A 24,347-nucleotide genomic window follows, 5' to 3' on the forward strand; every position below is an offset into this window, starting at 1 on the left:
CTGAACACGGCATAACTCGATCAATCGTCGTTGCTGGACGAACGTGGAGGAAACACGGCACGCGTGAAACCGGCCAATGCTATCTGGGCCAGTACGTTTGCTGCGTTTTAACAGAAATTACACGGCGAAAAGGCGAATGGAAAGAGAAAGAGTCGACGCGATAAACGCTGGCGCTAGGAAAAATCAAGCCACGGGCAGGAAAGTGCTTTTCGTTACGGTTACGCGAATTGCAACGCGAAAATGCAAGGCTTTTTGAAAGTAACTACTTCTCGCGCGATGTTGCCTCGTGACCTGTTAAAACGAAAGTAGGTGCACTGTAGGCAAAGACACGGATCGATTTTCGGTTCACTGACACACCCGAAGCGTACCGGTGACCGAGTAGTATCGTTTCCTCGCTAATCCGGATCAGCTTTGTAATTGGACTTGCGTGATCGCACACAAAATGCGTACGATACGCGTTGTTTTGTTGACTGAGTCGGGATTGGGCTATCGGTGGTCGTAATTGGAGGAATTCAGGGTTTGTCGTGTTTGTTTGCCCCAATGGAATTTCGTGGTAATCAGTCAAATTACCAAGTGACGTAAATCTGCTGCTCCCCAAAGACACGATGAGCAATGGTGAAATAATTTTAGAAGCGTGCAGTGACAGTGATCTATGAAAAAATCCAGGATGGCTATCTTTGTTACGAACTGTTTGCGTTACTCTTGTATCGATCGAGATCGGGTGCAAATCAAAGAAGAAATATACCAGCCTTTCGATAAAATTGTGCAAGATGAAAATTGTAGTCGAAGAAAGGCAAGAGAAAGAAGAACGAAGCAAAGTCCATCTCGCGAAGAAAGGCAACCGGAGCTCCCTATTATGGAAAGGAGGCCACTTTTCGGTCGGCTTGACGCGCAAACGTCTCTCGAAACGAAAAGGTCGAACAATATTTACGAAGCTTCGAGTGGAAAGAGCAAACTCGCGAAGCGATGTCGATACTTACGTCCGATTTCGTGTAAAACGTCGTAGAGCGCGATGAGCTCGTCAAGCAGCTCGCTGATTGTTTGTTCTTCAGCGAGGAGAAATCAGAAAGACGCGAACCCGAGGCTGCAGCAGAGACACTGTACCACTAGACGATCGCTGGAACGGCAAGTATTTCTAAACGTCTGTTAGACGCGACCGGGAATGACTTCGGGATAACTATTCCGTCGAGCAAATAGAAATTAGGCGAACAAACGGAACAGGTCCCTCTTCCACGTTTCGTTCGCGAATTTTCGACGAACGGTAGGTATCCTCGTATAATGCGATTTAGAGATTAATTAACTATTCAATTCTTCTCGATTTTTTCATAATTATTTCATAATTATTCGAATCAACGTTGAGTCTTTCGGTTCTCAACGTTCTGTCTTCCTACTTGTAGGAAGCAAAACGAAAGGAATAAATCTGTGTCTCAAAAATAAACATACGTTCTATTTAACACGCTTTATGTGAAAAGTTTCGCGGTATAAGGAAAATCAAAGTTGCGTCCAGGAAAGGAGTTAAAACTCCATTGAGCATCTCGAGCCGCCGGTTCGCCAAGGAACCGTGAAACTAAAGGAGACGAAATTAATATAGCCGTTAGTCAAAGGTATCTGAAATTTCGTTCCGTGACTCTTTCAACCTCGTCCGAGAGAAGTTGGCAAAGTTTCCGCTCGGGCGTAACAGGATAGAGAGAGAGAGAGAGAGAGAGAAGAAGAAGAAGAAAGGGAAACTCGTTTGGAGCGTAGTACCGATGACGGGGGAGTGCGGAGCGACAAGTAGCCAGGAACTATAGATAAAAGGGATGTAATGAAACACTATCAGACGGCGAGGGTAAAAAGGTGAAGGGCCGCGTTGTACAGTGTGTTGAATTATGTCTGCGAAGGGGGCGGACGAGAGAGAAGGGACGAAGCTCACACAGAGACCGGAGGAGTAATAACTCATAGTGGTCCGTACACAATACCATTGTGTTCGTTGTACAGATTCTGCAGGGAACAGGGACCACGCGCGTATATATAGGCTCGGTCGCTCGCGCGTCTGTAAGTATACGCAGCGCACCCCATGTTCCTCCGCAACACTCTGATGTATATCTATCACCCGGTGCACTGGTTGCTGTATAATATTTTAGGGACATTAAAGAGAGAGAGAGAGAGAGAGAGAGAGAGAAACGTCTGCCGGTCTGTCCGTCTATCGATACTGTTTACGTGCACTATTAATCGTATAGACAGGAGCAGAGTCCTTAACGACGAGTAATTTCTCTCCTATTCCCCGCGCACTCGATAACAGACTGCCGTTTGTCGCGCTTGATACGTCGTCGAAATCCGTTTTCCAATTAACCTTGTTCGGGCTTCGAATCGTAGAGACAGAACGTGGCGCGAAAATGACGTCCGATCTTACGTAGCCGGACCGATATTGGAATAGATGTTTCAACGAACCTGCGATTAAACCGCCCCGAAAATCGTCCAAGTACTTCATCCAGCAAAAGCAAATATCACGCTCGCCGAGGGAAATCCATACCGGTTGATCGCTATTTGCGACGAGACTGAAGAGAGAGAGAAAGAGAGAGAGCAGAGAGAGGAAGTAGCCCGAGTCTTTCGAGCACTTTCGGTAGTCAATTGGACAGCGCACAGTCGCAAGACCGCTCATTCATAAACATCACGGGGGCCCTTCCGTTTCACCTTTTCCTGGATGCCTCGTAACTTGCGGAAAGAGGATGCGCGGCGAGGACCAGGGCGCGAATAAAGCCAGCGAAACGGAGGAAAGGGTGTGAGAGATAGAGGAAAGAGAAAGAGAGAAAGAGAGAGAAGGATGGGAGGAAACACGGACCGGTCCAGAAGGAAACGGAGGGACAAAGACATCAAAGGGCAAGAGGGAAAAAGGACGCGAGACGGCTGCCGCCCCCGGGACAGCAATTTTCACTCTCTGTCACAGCTGGTCCATCGTGGGCTGCTGCTACTTGCATTCGTTTGCACAAATCACAGGACCGTTTCACGATTTCTCTGACGAATAAACGAGGGTCAGATCGTCCAACGAGACTACTCCATCGAGATTCGTATCCACCAATGCAATCTACGTGCTCTTCTGCAGCGCTGCATCGACAATGCGCAAAGGGACCACCGGAATTTCTCGGAAATGAACCACCCAAATAAACCATCCACTTTATCATTCATATATAAAAACGTGCGCGCCCCAAGAATACACTCGTTAACGTGTAATCAGCGACGCTGCGATTCCACCGTAATTTTCGATAAGAAAATTTTCACGTCAAGTACGACGCATGAATACGGTTAAATATAAACCACTGCACCCTATAGCTATTAGAAAGTCATCCTGATTCGAGAAACCTGTCTCTGATAACGATCAAGGCAACAGCAGGCTGGCGAACTAGGATACACGGAAGAGGTGGTCCACCGCGAAGAGCGTCGTGTGATGAAGAGGCTCGAGAATCCAGCATCGTCTCCTTGTTCCGGGCTTTCGTGCATGTAAAAGGAGGCAGCTTAATCCTGCACGGCGTGGCTGTGATTTGCTTTGAATAATATCTCAAAGGGCCGTGCGTGCGGGGGCATGGACAGGCGTATCGACCGTTGGCCCACTTAATATCAAGTGCTTATGCTTTCATGCATATTTCAGTGAACCGCGCCGACAGTGAGAATCATACTTGGTAATTTAGGTTGACATGTTTCGTTGCGAGCGAACCGAGCCGCGGGATCCTTTCGTTCCGGCTCGCGTTCCCGGTTGATTATAAATTAATCAACGAACGACGCGTGCAAAAACGACGAAGCGCGCCTGTAGCTTCGGGGAAAAAAAGAAACGAACGAACGAAAGAGTAAACACTCGACGCGTCGGTTAGATAGACAGACGGTACGTGCAAAATCTGCTCGATAAACGCGCAGGAAAAGCGGATTGCTTGAATCGTTCGCTTCGCTGAGTGGTTCATAAATGCGTCATGAACGAGCAATAATTTTCTTCCGATTTAACTGTGCGCTGAAATCTCGCTATACGAAATGCTAACGCGGAAAGGTAATATTTCAGTAAATACTATTGCCTACATCTCCATACACGTCAGTCAATAGTATTATTCAAAAGACGATTCTACTATAATGCTATAGGTTTTTGTATAATGCGCCGGATATACTCCGCCTCACACGAACCACGTATATGCGATGAAGCTTTACATACTTTATAGACTAAAGCGTTCGAAACGATTACGGCATTGCTAGTACGGACAGCTCTATTTACTAAACGACCGAATGAAAGTAGAGTCTTGTAGATATGCAAAATGTTATAACGGATGTTGCATGTGGAGCAATTATTCAAAAAGGTGTGCAGATACAAACGCGAGAAATGTATAAAAAAGAAAGTGACATGGAAAAAGTATCTTCTAATTATCTTTAGTATCGGTGTATTATTACTACTACTTAAGAGATATTATATTTTCGAAAATAGATTAAACGAACTCCTGTTGGTAGAATTTACTCATATGAACGTGAACTTCTATCGCATGAAAGACAAACCATAGTCGAGAGGATTCCTATTATATGAACTCCAATTACATAAACTATTTGTCTGCCTGACAAGACCGCATATACAGAATTCTATTGTACTTAGTTAATGACTTTCTGAAGGACGCTATTGCATACATGCAACATGAAACGTGAAAGAGTTAACACCGGAGAAGAAACGAGCCGAATTCTCAAGACAATTTCTCGTCTAGAAGTACCATCGGACTGGATGAAATTGGTATATCCAGTCCGAGTAACACGTCAAAGATCTCTTTGATCCCCGTAGAAGCGACATCAATAACAATCGAGTAGGCTGCAGGGAACGGTAGCGTGCGATGCACGGAAGTCATAGAGCAACGGAAACGGAAATTAGCTGCGGCCCAGAAACAATGGCCTGGCCGGACCTCGGTCTCACCCCGCGCGTCTGTCTCCTTCTCGTCAGAACGGCAAGCAACAGAGCGCGATTGTTATATCTGCCGTCGTGTTACGAACTTAGCCCTTAGGCTTTCGAACCATTCTAATTCCACAAATGGTCGGTCGGGAAAGGAATGTCCGCATCCTCTGACAAACATCGAGAATATTTTTATGACTCTATTTGGCACGCCGTTTTCAAACAAAGGGACGATTAAGAAGAATTCGTCTCGATAAGCACTGTGCAGTGAAGATTTTATATAAAAAATTGTGATGCTTACGTAACAAATTACTATAAATTGTGTATTATGTAAATTTGTGCAAGTTATGTAAAATATTTCATGTTGTATTTTCTACCAGTCGCGGGGAGACGCGATCGCGAGGAAGCGCGTCAATGGGAGTCGTAAATTCCCGTCACAATTATAATAATCGACACTACGAACAGGTCGATCCCCTTATTTCTTTTGGGATAATAGAGGTGGTTGATGTGATATATATTTCCAACAACTTAGTACAAGAAAGAGTTACGCCGTTTCTTAAGATGTAAGTGTCGTAGACGAATGTTTGACGGATGAAGACCCGATAGAGAGACGCTGACTGTTCTGTCGTAGTAGAACAAGTCCCTTGCAGTTGAATGTAGTAATATAGTAGAAGCAGTCCGAGATGTTGACTGATCCATAGATGACTTGGCAGTTTTCGGCTTGGTGCAGGAATATTGACTGAACTAATATTGTAGAAGCAGTGAGGTCTGTTCTTGGATTATTACGGAGGAAAACTCGGTGTCGGTGTGCCTTTTGAACTAAGAACGCGGATTCGTTGTTCACAATTTTCGTTAGGAAAGTGAGGGTAACGATCCGCGCGATGCCCATTGGTTATAGCCAACGTTAATAAATGAAGATAGAAAGAGGAAGTCTCCTGTCAACGTGGCTCGTGGGTGTCATAGTTTATGGGAAAAATCTGCTTTTCCGTTAGACAAATATCCGCTTTCCCCGTGCGATAAACCTAAGGACTGTTCTAAGGACCATCCATAACACGAAAATACTTGCAGGATTATAGATTAAGTTAAAAAGATTCTGTTTATGGTGGTTGCTGAGGTCTGTATAGCGATGCATGGGCTTTGGCGGCCAGACCATGAGGGACGTCGCACGGATCATCTCACGCGACGTAACACGTGAAAATTTATATTAAAAAATAGTATAATTATGTACAGTTTAATTAGATATAATCAGCTACAATTATGCTCTAATATTTATGAACTGGGGTATAGATTCCAGATCAGATAGATAGATCAAGAACTTTCCTCTAATTTTTTCAAATCATGTGAATTCTGACCAGCAGGTTTCAACGTTTACGGCGATAAAATCAGAAAACGATTCGCGTGAGGTTTGTAACGCAACAAAGAAATCTTAAACATCGTAACACCTTGGTCTGAGTTCTCGCGATTTTTCCCTGGCAGTCTGTTTTGCATATTCTCGGCGGTAACAGCGCGGGAAAAGAAACTTTGGGGAATACAAAGTCGGCAAATACAACGAAAAGCATCGACTCTCGGTTCTTCTTAGATCGAATAATCTTGCCGCTCTAAAACGATTCTGGGATGCGCAAGTATTCTTTGCTACGAGAATTAAGGCTTTAGAAAGTTGAACGCGTTCGAGAAACAAACTAAATGCAGCTAGTAGTCGTGGTTTATATTTAACGTTCGGTAAAATATTCACCAAGATAGAGGTGAAATATTAAGTTAAGCAAAAGTTAAGAGTATATCGCAAGATCGAGGAAATTCTGAAGAATTCAGTAGGTTGATTCGCTGGGAATAAAGGAACCTTCATCAGCAATTATAATCGCGTACCTTGAAAAATAACACTTGTCAAAGTTGGGCTACCGTGTGGTAAGAAATAAAGAAAAGGGTAAAAAAATACAGAGAAATTAACGAGTAAGTTGTAATCTATTGTTTTATGTACATGCAATCTATTGCGGACGAAAAACAAGATGCTGAAGAAGATAGCGGATAGAGGCAAGAAAAGATAACCAGAAGCACAAAGTTCGTAGGAAGGGAAGACACGAGAATCTGGAGAACACGAGAGAGGATACATGAGCGGAGCCAAGCAATCGCGCTTCGGGATAGTATGTAATCCGTGCGATGGATGAGTCGTGCTTTGTTCGTCGATGAGAAGCAGACACACCTCGTTTTCACCCCATAGCTGTCTTCGCTGATCAGTATCTCGCCCGTTCTCGGTTCTATTCGGGGATGCTTTAATTTTTCTGCGATTCGCGTAATCAGCGATGCAGTAACTTTTCGCGGCTATCCCGTGCAATCGGAAATTCACGAAGACAGACAAGTACGAAAATAAGGAAAACCAAGATTCTATCATCAGGATGACTCTTCCATTAATGATGAAATCGTAATCCAAAGAAATGGAATTAAGTTCCTATTATTATTTTACGTTTGAAAGAAGTGTTCACGGCAAAAAAGAAAGACAAGTTATGGTTGTTTGAAATTTGCAAATGCCAGCAACGTGCGCTACATATTTTATTTACAAGTTTCTCCGGTAGTTGACAGACTGTTCATTATCGTTACTAATAAAATAAAATTCTTAGCGGACGTGAGTTTCACCCAAAGGTCCTAAGCACGAACAACCATAATACAAAGACGCCGCACAAAATTCACCTACGATCGTAAATGCAGCTATTTATACGACCGGTGCATCGATTCGCCAAATATCACAGACAGATTCCATTAAATTTTACGCGACGGATGAAAGGTGCACCGCGACGTTACGATGCATACGACGTACACAACGAAAGCTCTTTCGCAATTATTGAAGGACATTCGAACGCTAAAGTATCGAAAGAAGAGCGAAACTGGAAGGGGTAGAGGAACGGAGAAGAACGAAAGAAGAAGTTCGCGAGACTTTTTACTCGACGAGGCGACCGATCATTTCGGATGTTTATGTGACGCGCGAATGGTCGATATCAATATTCATCGAACCGCGAAGAGCCGGTTTAATATTCATAACCCTCGTCCTGGCTATGGAAGGCAACGACGGTTTTGCGGTCGTCACGATTAGAAACGGCAGACGTTTGCCGTTTGGCGAGACGCGTTCGACGAGGGAAATCGAGCAGGGGAGAAATAGGGACGCGCCTTTTTGCGAGCAACCGGGTTGAATGACGCCAGTGTCTCGTCCATTAAACGACGGTGAAAGACGTTTCTTGCTCCGCGATCTTCTTCCCTTTCATTGTCTGGAAGAATGCGAGACACGCTTTCTCTAGTTTTCTCTCTCTGGCTCTCTCTCTCTCTCTCTCTCTCTTATCTTCGTTTTCCTTTTTTTCTTCTCTTTCTTTTTCTTTCCGGACGAGGCACGAAAGGGCGCATCAATTCGAGCAAGAACGGGGCTCGTTCTTCTTTTTCATTAAAGCGATACGAGGCGGTCGAGGGGTGGGAGTTGACTGAAACCGAGCAGGAAGGCACATGTTTCTTTTACTCTGTGAAAGTTCCCAACAAAAGCTAGATCGTTATCATCGTTTCTTTGTGCTTTCTAGCGAGGATCGTCGAATCGCGCCCACTTCAAAGAACCTTCGGCCAATACGAACGATTTAATCGATGTTCGAAAAAAAAAAAAATGAGAGAGAGAAGAAGAAAAAGGGAAAAAGAAGGAGGACGGGTTCGCGGGATTCCCGCGAAAAATAAAGGAAAAAATTGCTAAAAAGCGTCCACGGTTGTCCGATCGTTTGCGAGGAACGGGAGAAGGAGGGACAGGAGGAGAGTTAAAAGGAAGAAAAAGCCGAGCACCGTTCCGCGACGAGACCGAGCCAGGAGGGGGACCATTAAACGAACGATCGGCGTATTCCGCACGGAGATTCGAAAGCAATCGACAATGGATGGCATCGAGCGACGCGGCAAGGCAAACAGGGGTTGTTGGTATCGAACAAATGACAATAAATGGCATGACGCGACACCGAAGACGGTTCCAATTTATTCCCTGGAGGCAGTCTCGGTCGACAATGTCAGCCCGTCCTTTGCCACCATCCTGCGAGCCTCCAGATAAAATATCGAAAATACATCGACCGCCACCGGAGAAATCAACGCTCACCCGGCTGATTCTTCCATGCGAATGCACGACGCGGCGGGGTTGGAACGACGGTTTGGACGTCGAACTCGAGACAAACGGAAAAGAGACAGCCTTCGAACGTTCGCCACCACTTCCTCGTCTTCGATATTCGTTCAAATTTACATCGAGAAAATCGAACAGAGAACGAGAGTATAACGACCGTGGAACAGTCTCGCCGCTCGATAATCGGGAGACGGGCGCGTCCGATGAAATATTAACCCACGATAAAATAACGAATTAATACGGCACAATAAAACCTGTTAATACTAGATATACTGCATCGACACGGTCGAAACTGTCGATAATCATCTAATCGATTCAAGTCGGCGCAACGGAAAACGAACGATAATATTGTCGCGTCGAGTCACCCTCTGTCCTTGTCCCCGACCCTTTCGCTTCCTCGCTCGATATTCGACCAATGAATGATGATCGGGTGTAATGGGTAGTGAATTTACACTCGATCTGCTTTATTCGAATAATATAAATTCTGGGGAACTGACTCTCTAAGAGATGATTGATCGAAGCCAGGAACTATATCGCACCGCGCACCACGGATGTTGCATCTGCATATACAACGGTGCAAGTTTACACTCTGACCGGAGGTCTGAACGAGCTGAATCTCTACCTCGCAATGGCACCGGTGTATCAGGCTAATATTAACGAGAAGCGTCTAGAAAGTGTCCGGCGTCTATTTCAATAAAACTTTGGTTGTTTTGAGAGCAGACAAATCGGAGATTTCACTGCCAAGCTATAAAATTGTACACGTGCACCGTCGCGTGATGGTATTTGGAAAATTATCACGGAGTTTCACGATGTCCCTCCTGGGTGTACTTCGTAAACGCGAATTCCAACCCAATGAACATACATACGTAACAAAACTTATTTCAACTCCACGTAGACCGATTAAATACCACTTATGTTCGAGACTTCGTAAAATCGCATAGAAAGCCTAATGCTATCTTAATAAGCAGATGAAACGGCTCGGCCACTGATGGTAATTCCGTCATCAGACCGCCGCAATTATGGCCTGCTCGATGTATCGATCCATGGTATGCGTAATTGCAGGATCGTTAAGCGGGAACGACGACGATAAGACAGTTCTGTGCATATCTATTAGAAGAAGCATGCTCGAGAGCGACGACTGAAAGTGTCACGCGGAATAAAAACCGAATACTCCATAGTGAGGGACAGGCAGTCGTGGAATGACTGTCGGCACGCGAATCCATTAGTGGATCTACTCGTGTGCACGAACCTCTTTGGCCGATATGTAATAACATCGCGAAATTCCCATTCGAATCTTCCGTTTACCCTTTCTCGTGAACCCTATCTTTCCATCTTTCGTAATTCCAGCTGCGACCAAGCTATTCCGTAGAATTATTCCGCGATCGAACGATAACAAGTGACGCGGATGAACCGCGGATTAGATGATATAACATACGAAAAAAGAACCTAACGTTAGAGGTGCGTTGACGAAAAGTGGGAGGAGACAGAGGTCCTTAACACTTTACCGACTGATAGCCTATTAATCGGTTTTTTGTCGCCGACGCTTACCGACTGATAGCCGATTAATCAATCGGCTTTCTGTCGCTGACAAACTTTCTCATTATTTGAGCAGTAATTTGTTATTTAGTATTAAGGTACCTTGCTCAGTTGCGTCAGTTACGTTGCTTTGTAAACTCCCACAGTTTCATTTGAAAAACTTACCGTTCGCGATAAACGGAAAGAATGGTATTGGAGAGTCTAAACCGAAACAGAGCCGGCGCAAGGGAAAATCTGCGCCTGAGGTGTCTAATATCGCCTAAATATCACTTAATTGTCAATCCAATATTAAAAAGGTTCAAGGCGAATAACGAAATAAATTTTGTCCGATTGAGGCATGGACGACATGTAGGACGTGCGAATGAACGCTGGAAACTATAGAATAAAGATAAGGAATGCAACTATAAGTCGAAACTTTTAAGCTAAGCCAAAACCGATAGGTATGATTCTTAAAAATGACCAACGTTGGAATTCATGGTCGACTGGCGATTCGTAACAGAATGGAACGAAAGCGTATTCAAGACTCGCGTGAAATTGCTCGCCCATCCAATCAATTACTTTCGCGATACGCTGTAAAATAACAGAGGAACGCGGATCTCGGCTCGAATTCATAAACGATATGGCATCACGGTCCATTAATCAGTATCATAAAGGGATATGATAATTATATTGGCAATCGAGACGCGGGCATCAACGTGATCATCCGCATCGTTACGGCCTATTGATCCAGTGATTAATGCATAGCGAAATGCAGAGAAGTACGTAATTAATCAGGATTCAGAATAACTCCAACGTTGCGGGAGTAACGCCTTGTTTCCAGATTCAACTCGTTTTTCATCCTACTGTAATAACTCCATTGACAAACCACTCCCATTCCCATCATCCCCGTCCCATCTGCCATTGCGCAAAAAACAACAAAGCTTCAAGTTATCTCTAATTATACGCAGCTATATATTTCGCATGTACCGCTGAGAAACAGCGAGCCATAGCTCGAGATAAATCGCAACCGCTCGGTACACGCGTATTCTGTCGCTTAAATTCGATCGAACATACTCGCCAGGGAAAAACGTCGCTGAATGTAATGATCCTCTGTCGTCCAGTCTGTTCTCCGAGAAAAACGGTTAAAAAGGAGGAAGAGAGCGGCGGTGAGCATCCACACCGCTAAGGATCATCACGCTCGTGTTATTATACACGTCGACTGAATTTCGCAAGTTTCACGAAGGCCAGCACACCTTTCGTCGAGCGAAGTTTCGATCGTAAGAGGGTTGGAGAAGGCGCGCCACGTGTATTAGAGGACCTCCGGTTATATTTTACGTATCGTGAGGAGAGGCCGTACGAGGGAGACAAGGAACGGGCAAGTATGTTACAGCAGCTCGCACGAACCAGCTCGTTCTTTGCGCATTTATACACGTTGCGCCGCGCCGCGTACCTCCTCCTCCTCCTCCTCCTGCTGTTTCTACTCTATCGCCACCGCTAATTGCAAAAACGTCCACAATTGCGTATTACTCTTGCGGTCGGATAACAGTAATTACGCGTAGGAGTACATGATTTCGTTGTTTGGCGAGCGTGTCCTTCCTGGCCTAGCGATAAGCGTTATCGACGCGCCAACGGAAACAAACATTTCGAGAAAAAAGAAAAATTGGACACACTCTGTTTCGAAGGTTGGACGGCGATTTTGCACGACAGAATTTGTTTAGCGTCCGTTGCAAACGTAGATATGATTTTTATGGTTACAGCTACTATAATTTTTAGTACAAGTCTTCACTAAAGAGGATCGTCGGTAGTTTTAGTAGTCGTAACTCATAAAATTGTATAGGATTACTTCTATAAATAACTAAATATACACTGCAAGCATCTAGAATTCTAAGATTCTTATATTCACTTGGCGTTATTTCAAGCCGTTTGTACGAGAAACGATTCCTTCCTGAACCATATTTTTTATCCTAAACTCTTCGAGAAGAATATGTCGATGTTCGAGGAAAATCTTAAAAGGAGACATAAAACGGGGAACACAATATCGACTCGTACCACGTTCGCTTTGTCGTCGACGATAGAACAGCAGTCTGTTAATAGGTAAATAAAATGGAGGAAATGTAGTCTGTTTATCCAATGCAACGCAGTAGCCTTCGTTCGCTTTATTAACGCGCATCGTGCACGTGGCACTTTAAACTTCGCGGTCTACGAGACAAATTGTCGCGCGCCGCTAACCAAGGAAATACTTTCCCTCCCCATACCTCCCTCCGAGGCTTTTTCTGCTATTTTCATCGGAGTGCTACGTGTCGTTTATTAAATCCCACGAGGTTCGACCTCGGAACAGCGGATTCGTGCTTGACAAAAAGGAGCTCGGCGCCGGTTGGAAGCAGAGAAAACAGGACCGCGCTCCTAGAAAGGCGAGCGAGCACGCGTGTGTATCGGAACAACGCGATACTCGAAATTTTATGGCCATGAGCGACCGCGGAAAACTGCGTCGGAAGCCAACCGAACGAGAAGAAACGAAAAGAAACAGAAAAACATAGAAAAGAGGTAAAAAAATAGAATGACAACGACAGTTACGTCAAATAAAACAGTTCGCTATACGAAGAGAAATATAAATAAACGTTGAAAAGGGTGAAAACACGAGGCGAATTTAAAACGAGCCCTTAGGAACGTGTGCCACCTTTCGAGCTCTCGCACGAGATTTTATTTAAGCAAACAGCGGAAAGGGAACGGAAAATAAACAGCAGGCGAGAGTCGTGTAAGAAACGGATCTCCATAACCCACGCTGTTTCAAACCGCTTTTTCCTAACTGATTTTAAGCCGGTTTAACGAGTCGATCCCCTGCAGTGGTATTTCTCCTGGCACGCGTCTTAACGACGGGAATTGATTCGGGAAACGAGTGCTCCACGATACTTGATGTTTCGTAAGCACACTGGAAGACTGTAGATAAGGTGCACCGGTGTAAAGTTGAAAGTATGACCCACGTATACTCTAAAAATTTCGTGTCGGCAATCTACGCGAGCTCTTAATAAAGTTACACGTTCAAGTCGGGCGAAACTTCATCAACAGACACGGTAAAAGTTAAACCTCAAATTAAAGAGCAGTCTAAGGCGCTTTTACTCGGGCGCACTTAAGGGTAGAGAGACCAAATTAAGGTCTACCCCCAGTTCTGTGTTGAAAAGAAACGCCCGATAAAGCTGTTACTTAATTAACAATTTCCGCGGGACTACAAACAACACGCTAAAAGAAGAGTATACCAAGTCCCAAGTATGCAACTTCTAACTAGAACCAGCCAAGACCAGAGCATATACTCTTTGCAAGAACGATACAGTTGCCTGAGACCATGCACGAATTAACAATTTAAACGCGTTCGAGAATCAGCAATTTTCTAGCGAGCGGTAACTCTCGACGAGCGAGTCACGCGGCCTGTGACATTTTTACGCATCGTATTTCAATTCGATATTGCCACGACCTAGGCCACCGTCGTGGAGGTTGTCGAGAATCGAATCAAAGTCGCTCTTCCCCACCTTTTCTTTCTCTCTCGGTGTTCGCAGCTTTCTTTTTCTCTCCGTAGCCAACTGGCAACGAGAAAGTTACAAGCAGGACACGGGCTCGCGGCAAAGAAGACAGCAGGGAGCGCAAGAGGATAACGAACACCCAAGGTAGAGAAAGGCAGAAAGTACGGAGAAACGGCACGTTAGAAGCAAGCAGGGGGCGTAGAATGCGACAGCGTCGCTCTTCATGCGGATACCCCGTAAATCATGATGAAGTACCGTAAAGGATGAAATGAAAGGCACGCGAAACACAGTACACCAGCGAGGAGATATACCTATAATGCTCGTAAGGACGAGAAACGCGCCGCGCTGGCTCGTGCCTTATATTCGTGTCTTTGTACGCTATAACACTGTATGGTGTACACTGTACACCCACCTCGTGTATCGCCATGCTACTCGAGTCCGTGCACCGACTTGCACTATGTAAATACATTTACCGACGCGACGTTGTGCGACGTTCAGTCATATTCTTCGAGTATATTTTAGGTGCCGACGCCGTGTTTCAGCTAATCACCTAACCGTGGTGCGCTATTTTCCGCGGTCGGAACACGATTCCCTTTTACACGGGCCAAGTATCACCGGAGCTTCTACCCGGGATTATTTTATAGCCGGTTGCTTCCTTTAACCCCTTGAACAGCCGACCAACGGATACACCTCTACCCCTAATCTGCATGGATTATTTATGTTTTAAGGAAGGATCCAGATTGCAGCCGGTTCGAGTAATTTACTAGTGGCGTGTTTAATTTTCAGGTTCCTGAAGAATACGGTAACGTGTCACGCTTGTTCTGGTGGCCAAATATACGACCCTTCGTTTAGATCGCTATTTTTACGAGAGAGTGAAATGCACATAAAAATGTGAAGTCGTATAATATACCTATATAGGCTTAACAGATTGATATAGGATATACGAAACCGTTTGGACATTTATAGAGATTTTTATGAACACGTTGTATATGTTATGCGAAACATTTTGAAATTTCGTTAGCACTGCGATGTCACGCGACTATCATATTACATTGGTCAAATTTATAGAAGTTATTAAAGATATCGCAAGCATACGCTCGGATTTTGAGTTAATATGTTGGATATTACTATTATCGTTAATGTGTATGCTTGTACGATATATAAACCGCAAATCACGGGCAAGACGAAAGAGAAGCAGAAATAAAGATATTTGCACAAATATCTTTATAACTTGCACGTAAATTTCATATTTAAAGATAAAAAAAATACAACGTAATATTATTATTATTATTACGTGATGAAAAATTGGCAAAATTAGCTGTTACAAATGACTGAAAAGACAGAAGGAATTAGGAAATTTAGAAAAAGAAATCAAAGTAACGTGATAAACGATTCTCTAATAGTTTTAAGTGATATCTAACTAACTCAGTGGAAAGTTTAAAAATAACATAAAAGAAGGAAAGGAAATTTCTCTCTGGGAAAAGACAATTAACGAGAACCACTTTAATCACGGTGAAATTTAAGAATAAACCTTGAACGTCGCTCTGTAATGGATCCAGAAGCTTTACCATTACAACCGAAGACATCTCTGACGTGCGATCGTGAAAATAACTCGCGCGATTCAAACGCGGCTGCTCCCTTTAATCTCGAGTACTTTTTATTCACGGGAAAAGGCTATAATTTCGCGAGTAGGTGGAGCAGAGAATCAACTGGCGCTAGAAATAAGTTTAGTCCACCTCGAAATTACTGTTGGCGAAACGAACTTACCGAACCTTCTTCCTCGTTTCGTCTCTCTAAAACGACAGATCAAAGGTTTCCGAGATATGTGTCCCGCGGAGAGTAACGTCGCGCCGCTTGTAATCTACCAGCCCGGCACAGGTGGAAAGACGTAGGTCGAATCCAACTTGCACTTACAATTAAACGGCAGGAATCTCGTTACCGGTTCCGCGGCGTGCGTTCCATTTTTCTTGCTTATTATACGCGCTGTCGTTCGTTGATAATAAACTCGGCGCAGTTGTCTGCGAATTTCGCGGGACGAGAATAAAGCAGTGACCGCAAATTATGCCAGCGAAACTACTAATTGGCCAACTCGCGGCCTTTGAGCCGCGTATTTCTACCGTGGATACCGTGCCGCGCCGACTGAATCGCTAACTGCATTCGAGTCAGCCGGCTTTAACGAAATTGGAAAAAACAATAGAGAAAGTTGTGAATTTTATACGATTACGAAATTTGGTCAAATGGAAAATAGACTTTTACGTGAAAGGCAGGAAGAATTATTTCGTGAGATGAAAGAGAAAGAAAAGAAAATTAATATGGGCCTGTTCAGAAGGGAAAAGGGAATATCGATGACTACAGAGAACGCTGCTCAAAGGTAGAAAGGAAATCAAAGGAAGATAAACAGAGCTACTCCATCGTAGACGGACATAGCATACATATATAGAAAAGAAAAAATAAAAGAGGAAAAATCGGAATTTCGCCTGTACAAATATAACAGAAATCTAGTCGCGAGACGCATGCCAGACCTGTGATGAATCACGCAATTAATTCGAATAACAAAGCAAAACAACGTAGTCTGTTCTATATTTGATACAAAACGCGAACGTGAATCTAAGGAATTTGTCTAATAATAGAGAACTCAATTGTACGAAGCAAATAAAAAATATCTAGCGTTCCAATTGTTTGGATCGCGATTTCTCATCAAACGAAATGATTCGCGGAATAACATAAACGCGTCTATAAATACGAAAGCGAGGAAACACGCGGAACACGGAGACCAGGCGGTCCATGGTTTACAACTATACACGAAGAATAGAACAGAGCGGGACGAACAGTCGAGGTCGTTAAATAAAAATTGAAATTCGTGTTCCGCGTCTCTTAGTCATCCGCGAGTGTTGTTCGGATCGAAACGGCCGGACGATCCGCGTCGCGCTAAGAACCACAGTAAATGGTTTCTTTTATAGCCCGGTGAAACGCGAAACATACGCGGAACACGATGTTAACCGGCGTGTAACGGTTATGCAGCGAAACGGCAAAGAGTCAAGCTAATTATCGTGATGAGCTATAAAATGAGGCCGGCTAATTTCCGTCACCTGTTAATTGGCCTCTAGCATCGCGCAATTATTCGAATTTCGCTAATCAGCGCCGTGTACACGCCGTGTATTCTCGGTCTCTCTTTAGCTTATTACTAGCTCCATCGTACTTCTGTGTTTCGTCGAAAAACAGATTTGCGTGCGCCAACGAATAATCCATGCACGCGCCACCAACCGTGCCGCGGCAATCCGCTCTCGAATTATTTACCATTGTAACATACAAACGATCAAGACGATTAACGAGGAGAACGCTTTTCAATGAAAACCACCGTAGAATCTGATTCGACACGAAAACGCTACCCGATTATTATTTAAATCTCTGATCGTATTATACGAACCGCGGCGTAATTTTTATTGCGCTCGACGAGAGGGGACACTCAGTCCAGGCGGAGAGATCATCAAGGGTGAAAGTCTTTTTGAAGGAAAGCGAGCAAGCTCATAAACCGAGGCGATTAAGATAATGGAAAGGAAGATGAAACTGACGGGGAAGAGGCGAAACGGTGAAGAGGAACCGGGAAGGAAGGACGAGTAGTCTGACGTTCGCAGTGAAAGGAATTCCGACCTGCAGGATTTAAGACGCAATTTCCCTGACGATGTCGCGCGTCATCCGTCATCCAACCTCTACGCTAGACTGGAACAATGCCCGACTAAAATTACGCATTCCAATTACAAATAGATACGCGTAGGAGAACCACAGACGTTTCATTCATTTCGCTCGTTCGAGTAACATTATGTCTTCCCAATCATCCAGCTTGGGAGAACCGAGCGGTTTCATCTAATTCCGCGCCTGCTTAAAATTCGAGCAAAACTGGCCTTGCAGAATCATCGACGGCGCATATCGAAGTAAACGTTAGTTTGGTAGATGGTGAAACCATCGCGTGTGCGATCTCCTTAAATTTTCACGATCGCGAGCAAATAATCATAAAGACTGTGGAGAATAACGAAACGCAGAGGAGAATTGCGCAACGGTAAAGAAATAAAGATAATTATGCGAAGGTAAAACGTTTCCACGATACTTGTATTCTTTCGAATCTCCACACTTATCCTTCAGCTAATAATGCGAACAATGGTTACACAATGTACCAGCATTATTCGAAGGTTGGCAATCAGCATCAAAGGTCGTCATCGCGTCAAACTACGTAATAACGAGTATCACCTGCCGGATCCGTATTAACAGGTATTCTTACGTAAATCGTGGGCGTGCAACAATCACGCCAACAACCTAGTCCGGTAATACAAGTACTTATAGGCGCGCGTGTTGAAATCGTTGCCCAACAATTGCATGGATCGATTGCCGAACAGGAGTAGCACTCGTCCAGGCGAAAGAATACAAGGAAATCTCGTGTGCCTCTACCAAACGATCCATAATCAAGGCCACGCGATATTTCACGCACGGAATTCTGCAGATCTGATGTCCAGATTGTCGGCGAATAGATAACCGTGAAGAAAAGTCACGCAAAGTCGCAAGGAGATCCTAAGAGAAGCGATATCGAGCAGAGCTAGTTCTTCGCGCCACGAATCTTTTAACCCTTTTGCTAATCGATACCTCACAAGTGAAAATTCGCACGAATAACGACGAGATTGATCAACTGATATTTAATCTTTAGCATTGATAGCGAGCATGGAACGACTTGTGAATGCGCGAATATGATAGGATTCCGGATACACGGAGATTTGGCTGCACATAGCTAAAAGGCACTGAGAAGTTGCGGAGGGCGGAGTTTGAGAATCGTTGCAGAGCTAAATTATCATTATGCGTATTTTATTATTAAACATATTCGTCACTATATTCTTGGGTGAAACCTGCTCGCACCTCAACTTGTGTTCTTCCGAGCACAAGTTGAGTTATGGATCGTTAACCGATGCTTAACATGGTGAAACAGATCGGAACGATCGGTAGATTACAAGGAACTTTCTCTATTTCCCGCATGCAGCAAGAACTCGAGGAACTGTCGGTGTAAGCGGTAGAATTCTGTACGAAAATCAGGATCGAATCAATCTTCCCCGAAACAATAGTTCCCCCCGGTTGACTCGCCTCGAAGGCCGTTTATACACGCCGAAAGAAGTCGAAGGGGAGAAAAAGAAGAAGGATAAGTAGAAGGGAAGGGAAAAAAGTAGGGCTCGAAAGAAAGGGGTCGATACAATAAATCAGGATAAATCTGGAAAGCGGTGGAGCAATAAATTCGACTTCGTTTATCAGGCAGAGTAGTAACTTCTATTCGATTTCTTGCTAGCGAGCCCTTTCGGAAACTTTGTCAGCCTGATGGGGCTAACTTGACTGCAATTTTATCCCGTGAAACCGGAAGTTTTCGGCGAAATCTCGCTTAAACGGGACGCAGTCGGGTCCACACGGGCGACACCGAGTCCCGATGAAAATCCTTCGGCTAATGTATTCCAAAGCTCTCCTCTAACGTCTTTCTCGCCCCTCCTCCGCATCTTCCACAGTCAATTCGATGCTGGGCCAACTAGTAATCCACTCTCCTTCTTCTACATTCCCTCCTTCTCTCTGTCTCTCTCGCAATTTCAACCGTGTCTTCTCCTCTGGACTCGGCCTCCCGTCGTTTCTGTCTTTCCTTCTTTCAATTCTCGGGCTTGGCCGCCCACGCGGGCGCGCATCCTCTTTTGCATCTCACGTCCGCACGGACCTAGAACGCCGAGTATCGCATTCCACGCATCACCCACGTGAAAACTGGCAACTGGCCGACCAACCAGGATGAAAGGAGGAAGAAGATCGGAAAGGAAAGAAAAGCAGATGGAAAAATGTCGCACGTGCGAGACGATGCGGCGCGGCGTGTACTACGTGCCACGAGAAATCGTACCTAAAGCGTCTGAATAAAAGAAAAGCTGTCAGACAGCGGGATATAGCTGGTCGAAGGGTAACATCCAGCGAGAGGAATGCGTACAGTGATACGCAGCACGTCCTTTTCAGAAGCTCCATGTACTTCTACAATGCTTCGCGAAAATGAGCAAAATCGGTCACTGTTCATGGCCAGGAAGAAACGCACTCGTTAAGCGGAAGGAATGCAAGCTTGATTGATGATAGCGTAATTAGGCCAGGTTCTTTGGGAGCAGGCGTATTTTAGTTATGGACGAAGAGAAGTGAACAATATCGGGCAGTTGTACCATCCCACTAACCAATTTTCCAGCGATTCATGATTCGATACCGGTTTCCCGGATTATCAGTAAGAAAGGGACCAAAGCGTGAAGAGAAAAAAGACATTAGGTAATCCTAACTGAATAGTGTACGCGCGTGGAACGAGAATTTTCTGTGAAAACCGCACGCGATTATGCGAAACGCAACGAGCTGTCGAGGTCATTCACGCCGAACGAGTTTCATCGGTTCGAGAACGTTTTTCGGTAAACGGACTGGACCGAAAATGGCTCAATAACGAGCCGTTCTCTGGCCGAATTTTTGGTTGTGCGAGCTTTCCAGACACGAAGGAAAATAATGGTGCAGGTGCGTTCGCGTGCATACAATCGCACGCCAGCCAGAAAGCCCCGAAGCGGTGCAACGTTGATGCACACGGACGAGCCCGAATGTATAGGTACGTGCACGTACGCGTGGCCATGTACAGAGAGATGTACGTATACATGAACACGTGTCGCGCATCGGCCGGAGAACGTTAAATGCAAAGTGCAGGCGGACACGAGCATGTGCAACGAGAGAGCGGGCGTCGCGCTTCACTGGGCAGGCTTGTGTCGCTCGTAGCAGATTCGTACGAGAAACAAACGATAACTAGTCACAAAGGAAGTAAAATAAAAGCATGTAAAGAAAAGGCGGCAAAAAAAAGCAGGTAGAGGGAAAGAACCTGCAAGTAGGAGAGGAAACAAAAAAGAAAGGCAGATAGAAAAGAAAGAGAAGAGGCGCCATTTAACGCTCCAGGCAGCACCACGGTACACGTTTTCTCGCCGACCTTTCACCCCGCGCTACTTCTTTCAGTCTCACACTTTTTGATAATAGTCTGGAGGCGGTGTACGATGGCGCGAGAACTCGCGCGAAATCTGCAAAATCAGACTGGTTTCCGTCCTCCGCTCCGACTCGAAAACGAAGAAAAAACATCGTCGTCTTTCTTTGCTTCTCGACGACGCTTACCACCTCGAGGAAAGGTCGAAAAAGAAACATCCCGAAATAGTGCATTAATCAGGCTAAAAGCTCCCTTTCGGACATAACCACCTTCTCTCTGTCCCTTCTCCTTTGGTCTGCCACTTTTGTCGCGCCCTTTTTCTTACGACGATCTCCGCGATATAGTGGCTCGTTCGACGTAACACGAGTGCCGCGCAAATGGCACGAGTTCCGGTTCAAAGACAGGGAATTCGATATTAAAACGACCTGCAGAAACTGGCAGGAATCTCTACGTGGAAACTTAATGCGCCGTGTACTCGAGGCTAATTGGAGCGAAAACCTCGTTAATGTCCCCCTAAACCCCGTCACCCCGTCGTCGTCTAGCGTTCTACCCTTCCTAGCCTAGCTACTTCTACTTCCGACCGAACATTTCAGTACTTGGAGCGACGCGCGGCTAAACGAATCTGCGTTTGCGTTTACGCTCACGTTTCCACGGATCGAGATTTCCTCCGAGCCCCTGACAGGACTGCAGCGTCGGGCAACCTGATTTTGCTAACGCGCCCTGGCTATTAATTATCTCCGAATTGCCGGTCAAAGGAAACGCGAAAACCGTCGATGTTCCCGGATTAATTCATTTATCGAATTTAGTTAAGAGACCAGAGGTCCGTTATTTACGGAAACATACATAGGTACGGTAAATACATCGGTCAGACTGTCGAGCGTCGAACGAAAGCAACGAGAAATACTTTGCGGAAGATTACCGACTTCTCAGAAGAGAAATCCGTTACGTGTACGACATTTAGAAATCTACCATCTTCTTGCATCTAACCATCGTGTTACTCAACCCATCGCGAGACTAATCGTTGCGATTGCTTTCCTCTATCATCGCGTATTAACAACCATTTCGATCGTCTACCTTTTCACCTTTTAAACGCATCGATCTTTACGCAACGATCGATCTTTATGGTATATCTATCGTGAGGATCCGCCCAAATACGCGTATCTATATCTACCTCTGAACGAATGCATATAGACACCGGTCAGACGACTGTCTCGCTTATCGATCGTTTTTCTCGCAGCAAACAGACATGCAAATAAAAGACGAGCGTTTGATAATTCACTCACCTTCCAGCTCGACGACTTTTCCAGCCCTCTTGAGCGCCTTCACCGCCTCATCGTGAGTCGCCTCGCGCAGATCTTCCCCGTTTACAGCCAGAATAGCGTCGCCCACGTATAGTTGCTCGGTAGCGTCCGCAGCCATCCCTTTGAAGATCTTCGAGATCAAAATCGGCATTTTATTCTCTTTGCCACCCTTGATCGAGATCCCGAGGCCGTTGTTGTCGCTTTTCACCACGCGCACGATACGTTTCTGATTGGCCACCGAGTCCGGCACGTCCGGATCGTTCAGGCTGTCTACGTTGTTGTTGTTTATGTTACCGTTGTTGAGGGCATTGTTGCTCGTCTCGCAACTCTCGTCCAAGGAGATGCTCAGATAATCGTCCTCCAACGAGACGAACACGCGATACCACTGACCACGAACTTGCGTTTCTAAAACGCCCGCGCGTCCGGACGCCGAGGATGAGGCTGCAGTAGTCGTCGTCGACGAAGACGAGGACGACGTTGCCGCGGACACCACCGAACCGATCCCCATCACTCCCATCGCTGAAGTCGGTTGTCCGCTTCCGCACAGCTCGACCATTTCGATTTCCTCGCAAGCTGCACGCTGCAATTAAAGCCAACTTTAATTGGCGATTTCATTAACTTTCTACGGGTCGCGTTTCATCGCGGTAATGCATGTATACTTGGCTATAATTTACGTATGCGAGCGTCTGGGATGAAACCGCGCTCTCAGACACGTTATGGTTAGATCTTGATTTAGAATTATAATACATTAATATTTAACAGAAATGTTGGAACAACATCGTGGAATAGATTGGATCAATCTGGTAGTCTTACCGACACGAAGCGAGTTTCAGATTTCTCGCAACCTGCAACCTACCTCTCCACGTTGTTCTATAGTCGAATCGAGGTCGAAAGGTAGCTTCGTTATATTAACATTAACTTCGTTTAAAATATTCCACCCGCATATACGTTTATACGTCAATTGACTGCTTCGTAGATCCAATCTCTACACACGAGTTTCTACAAATGAAAGCGAGATATTTTCCATCGCATTTGAATGTACACGTCGAGAGAATCGTGCCTCTTATTCTCGTATTCTATCGACGCCAGATTTTATCAAATTCTTGCGGTAGAACTCTCTTTCAACTTCTACAAGTTGTAAAGGAATTACTAGATACAAGCTTATCTTTTTTTTTTGAAAAAGATAGAATAGAAAATATGTCTTGTACTCAAGTATACAGCCATTACTGAATACCACGTACTTTCAAAAGCTTTGAAAAGCTGGAAAAAAGATCGTTCTAGTAGGCTACAGAGACATCGAAGCGAGGCGAACGACGGTTTTAAAAAAAATGACGCGTCTCTCGGCGCGGAACAACGCGATCTATAGAGTGCGACAGGGATCAATTGCGTCGTCTGTACTCGACGACATGGATAAATCAATTGTACTATGCTACGGTGAAATTCGTAATTTGAAAATAATTGATACTGGCCGGCGGTGACATGACCGACCTCTCTTTACCCCTTTCTCTGTCCGGCTAACCCCTCTTTTTCTCTATCCCGCCTATTGTTTCCATCAATCCATTTTCACTGGGCAACAATGGCGTTTACCCGTTAGTCACGGAAAATGTCCTACAAAACTGCGGACAACGGGTATAATTGCGTGAAAATTGGGAGCGGCCTTGCACGCTTACGGCAGCTGCTGCTCACTTTTAATTAATTAAAAGCCCCGTCGCCGTTTTGTCACCAAGAATACAGAAATATCTGTAATATCTCTATTTCATTTCGCAATTTCATTCAACGCTTCGCGGATACGTCCAGTCTCTTTCTCTTTTTTTTTTCTTTCCTTCGACTTACGTAACTTACTCGACCACGTGCGTTTTTATATTTTCAAATGGCCCACCATTCATACAACCTGGCTTGAATCCCGGTTTCGAGAGGAGAAAGTTTCGGACACGTGGTGCAGGTTTATAAAGGCAAACACGGACAACAAGGTGCCTTCTCCAAAAAAAAAAAAAAAAAAAAAAAAAAA

At 44.9% G+C, this 24,347-nt stretch overlaps 1 protein-coding gene across 2 annotated transcripts in view; it reads right to left on the minus strand.

The window, feature by feature from the left end:
* Window positions 1–24,347, minus strand: part of LOC100746694 (beta-1-syntrophin) — a 360,690-nt gene that overhangs the window by 327,905 nt on the left and 8,438 nt on the right. For both annotated transcript variants that reach the window (XM_012385063.3, XM_024367201.2), the window contains exon 2: window positions 22,322–22,919. In XM_012385063.3, coding sequence (XP_012240486.1) covers window positions 22,322–22,919 — 598 coding nt within the window. The remainder of the gene's footprint in view (window positions 1–22,321; window positions 22,920–24,347) is intronic.

Source organism: Bombus impatiens, unplaced genomic scaffold (assembly GCF_000188095.3).
Source record: "Bombus impatiens unplaced genomic scaffold, BIMP_2.2 scf_0317, whole genome shotgun sequence".
In the NCBI taxonomy this organism is placed as follows: Eukaryota; Metazoa; Arthropoda; class Insecta; order Hymenoptera; family Apidae; genus Bombus; species Bombus impatiens.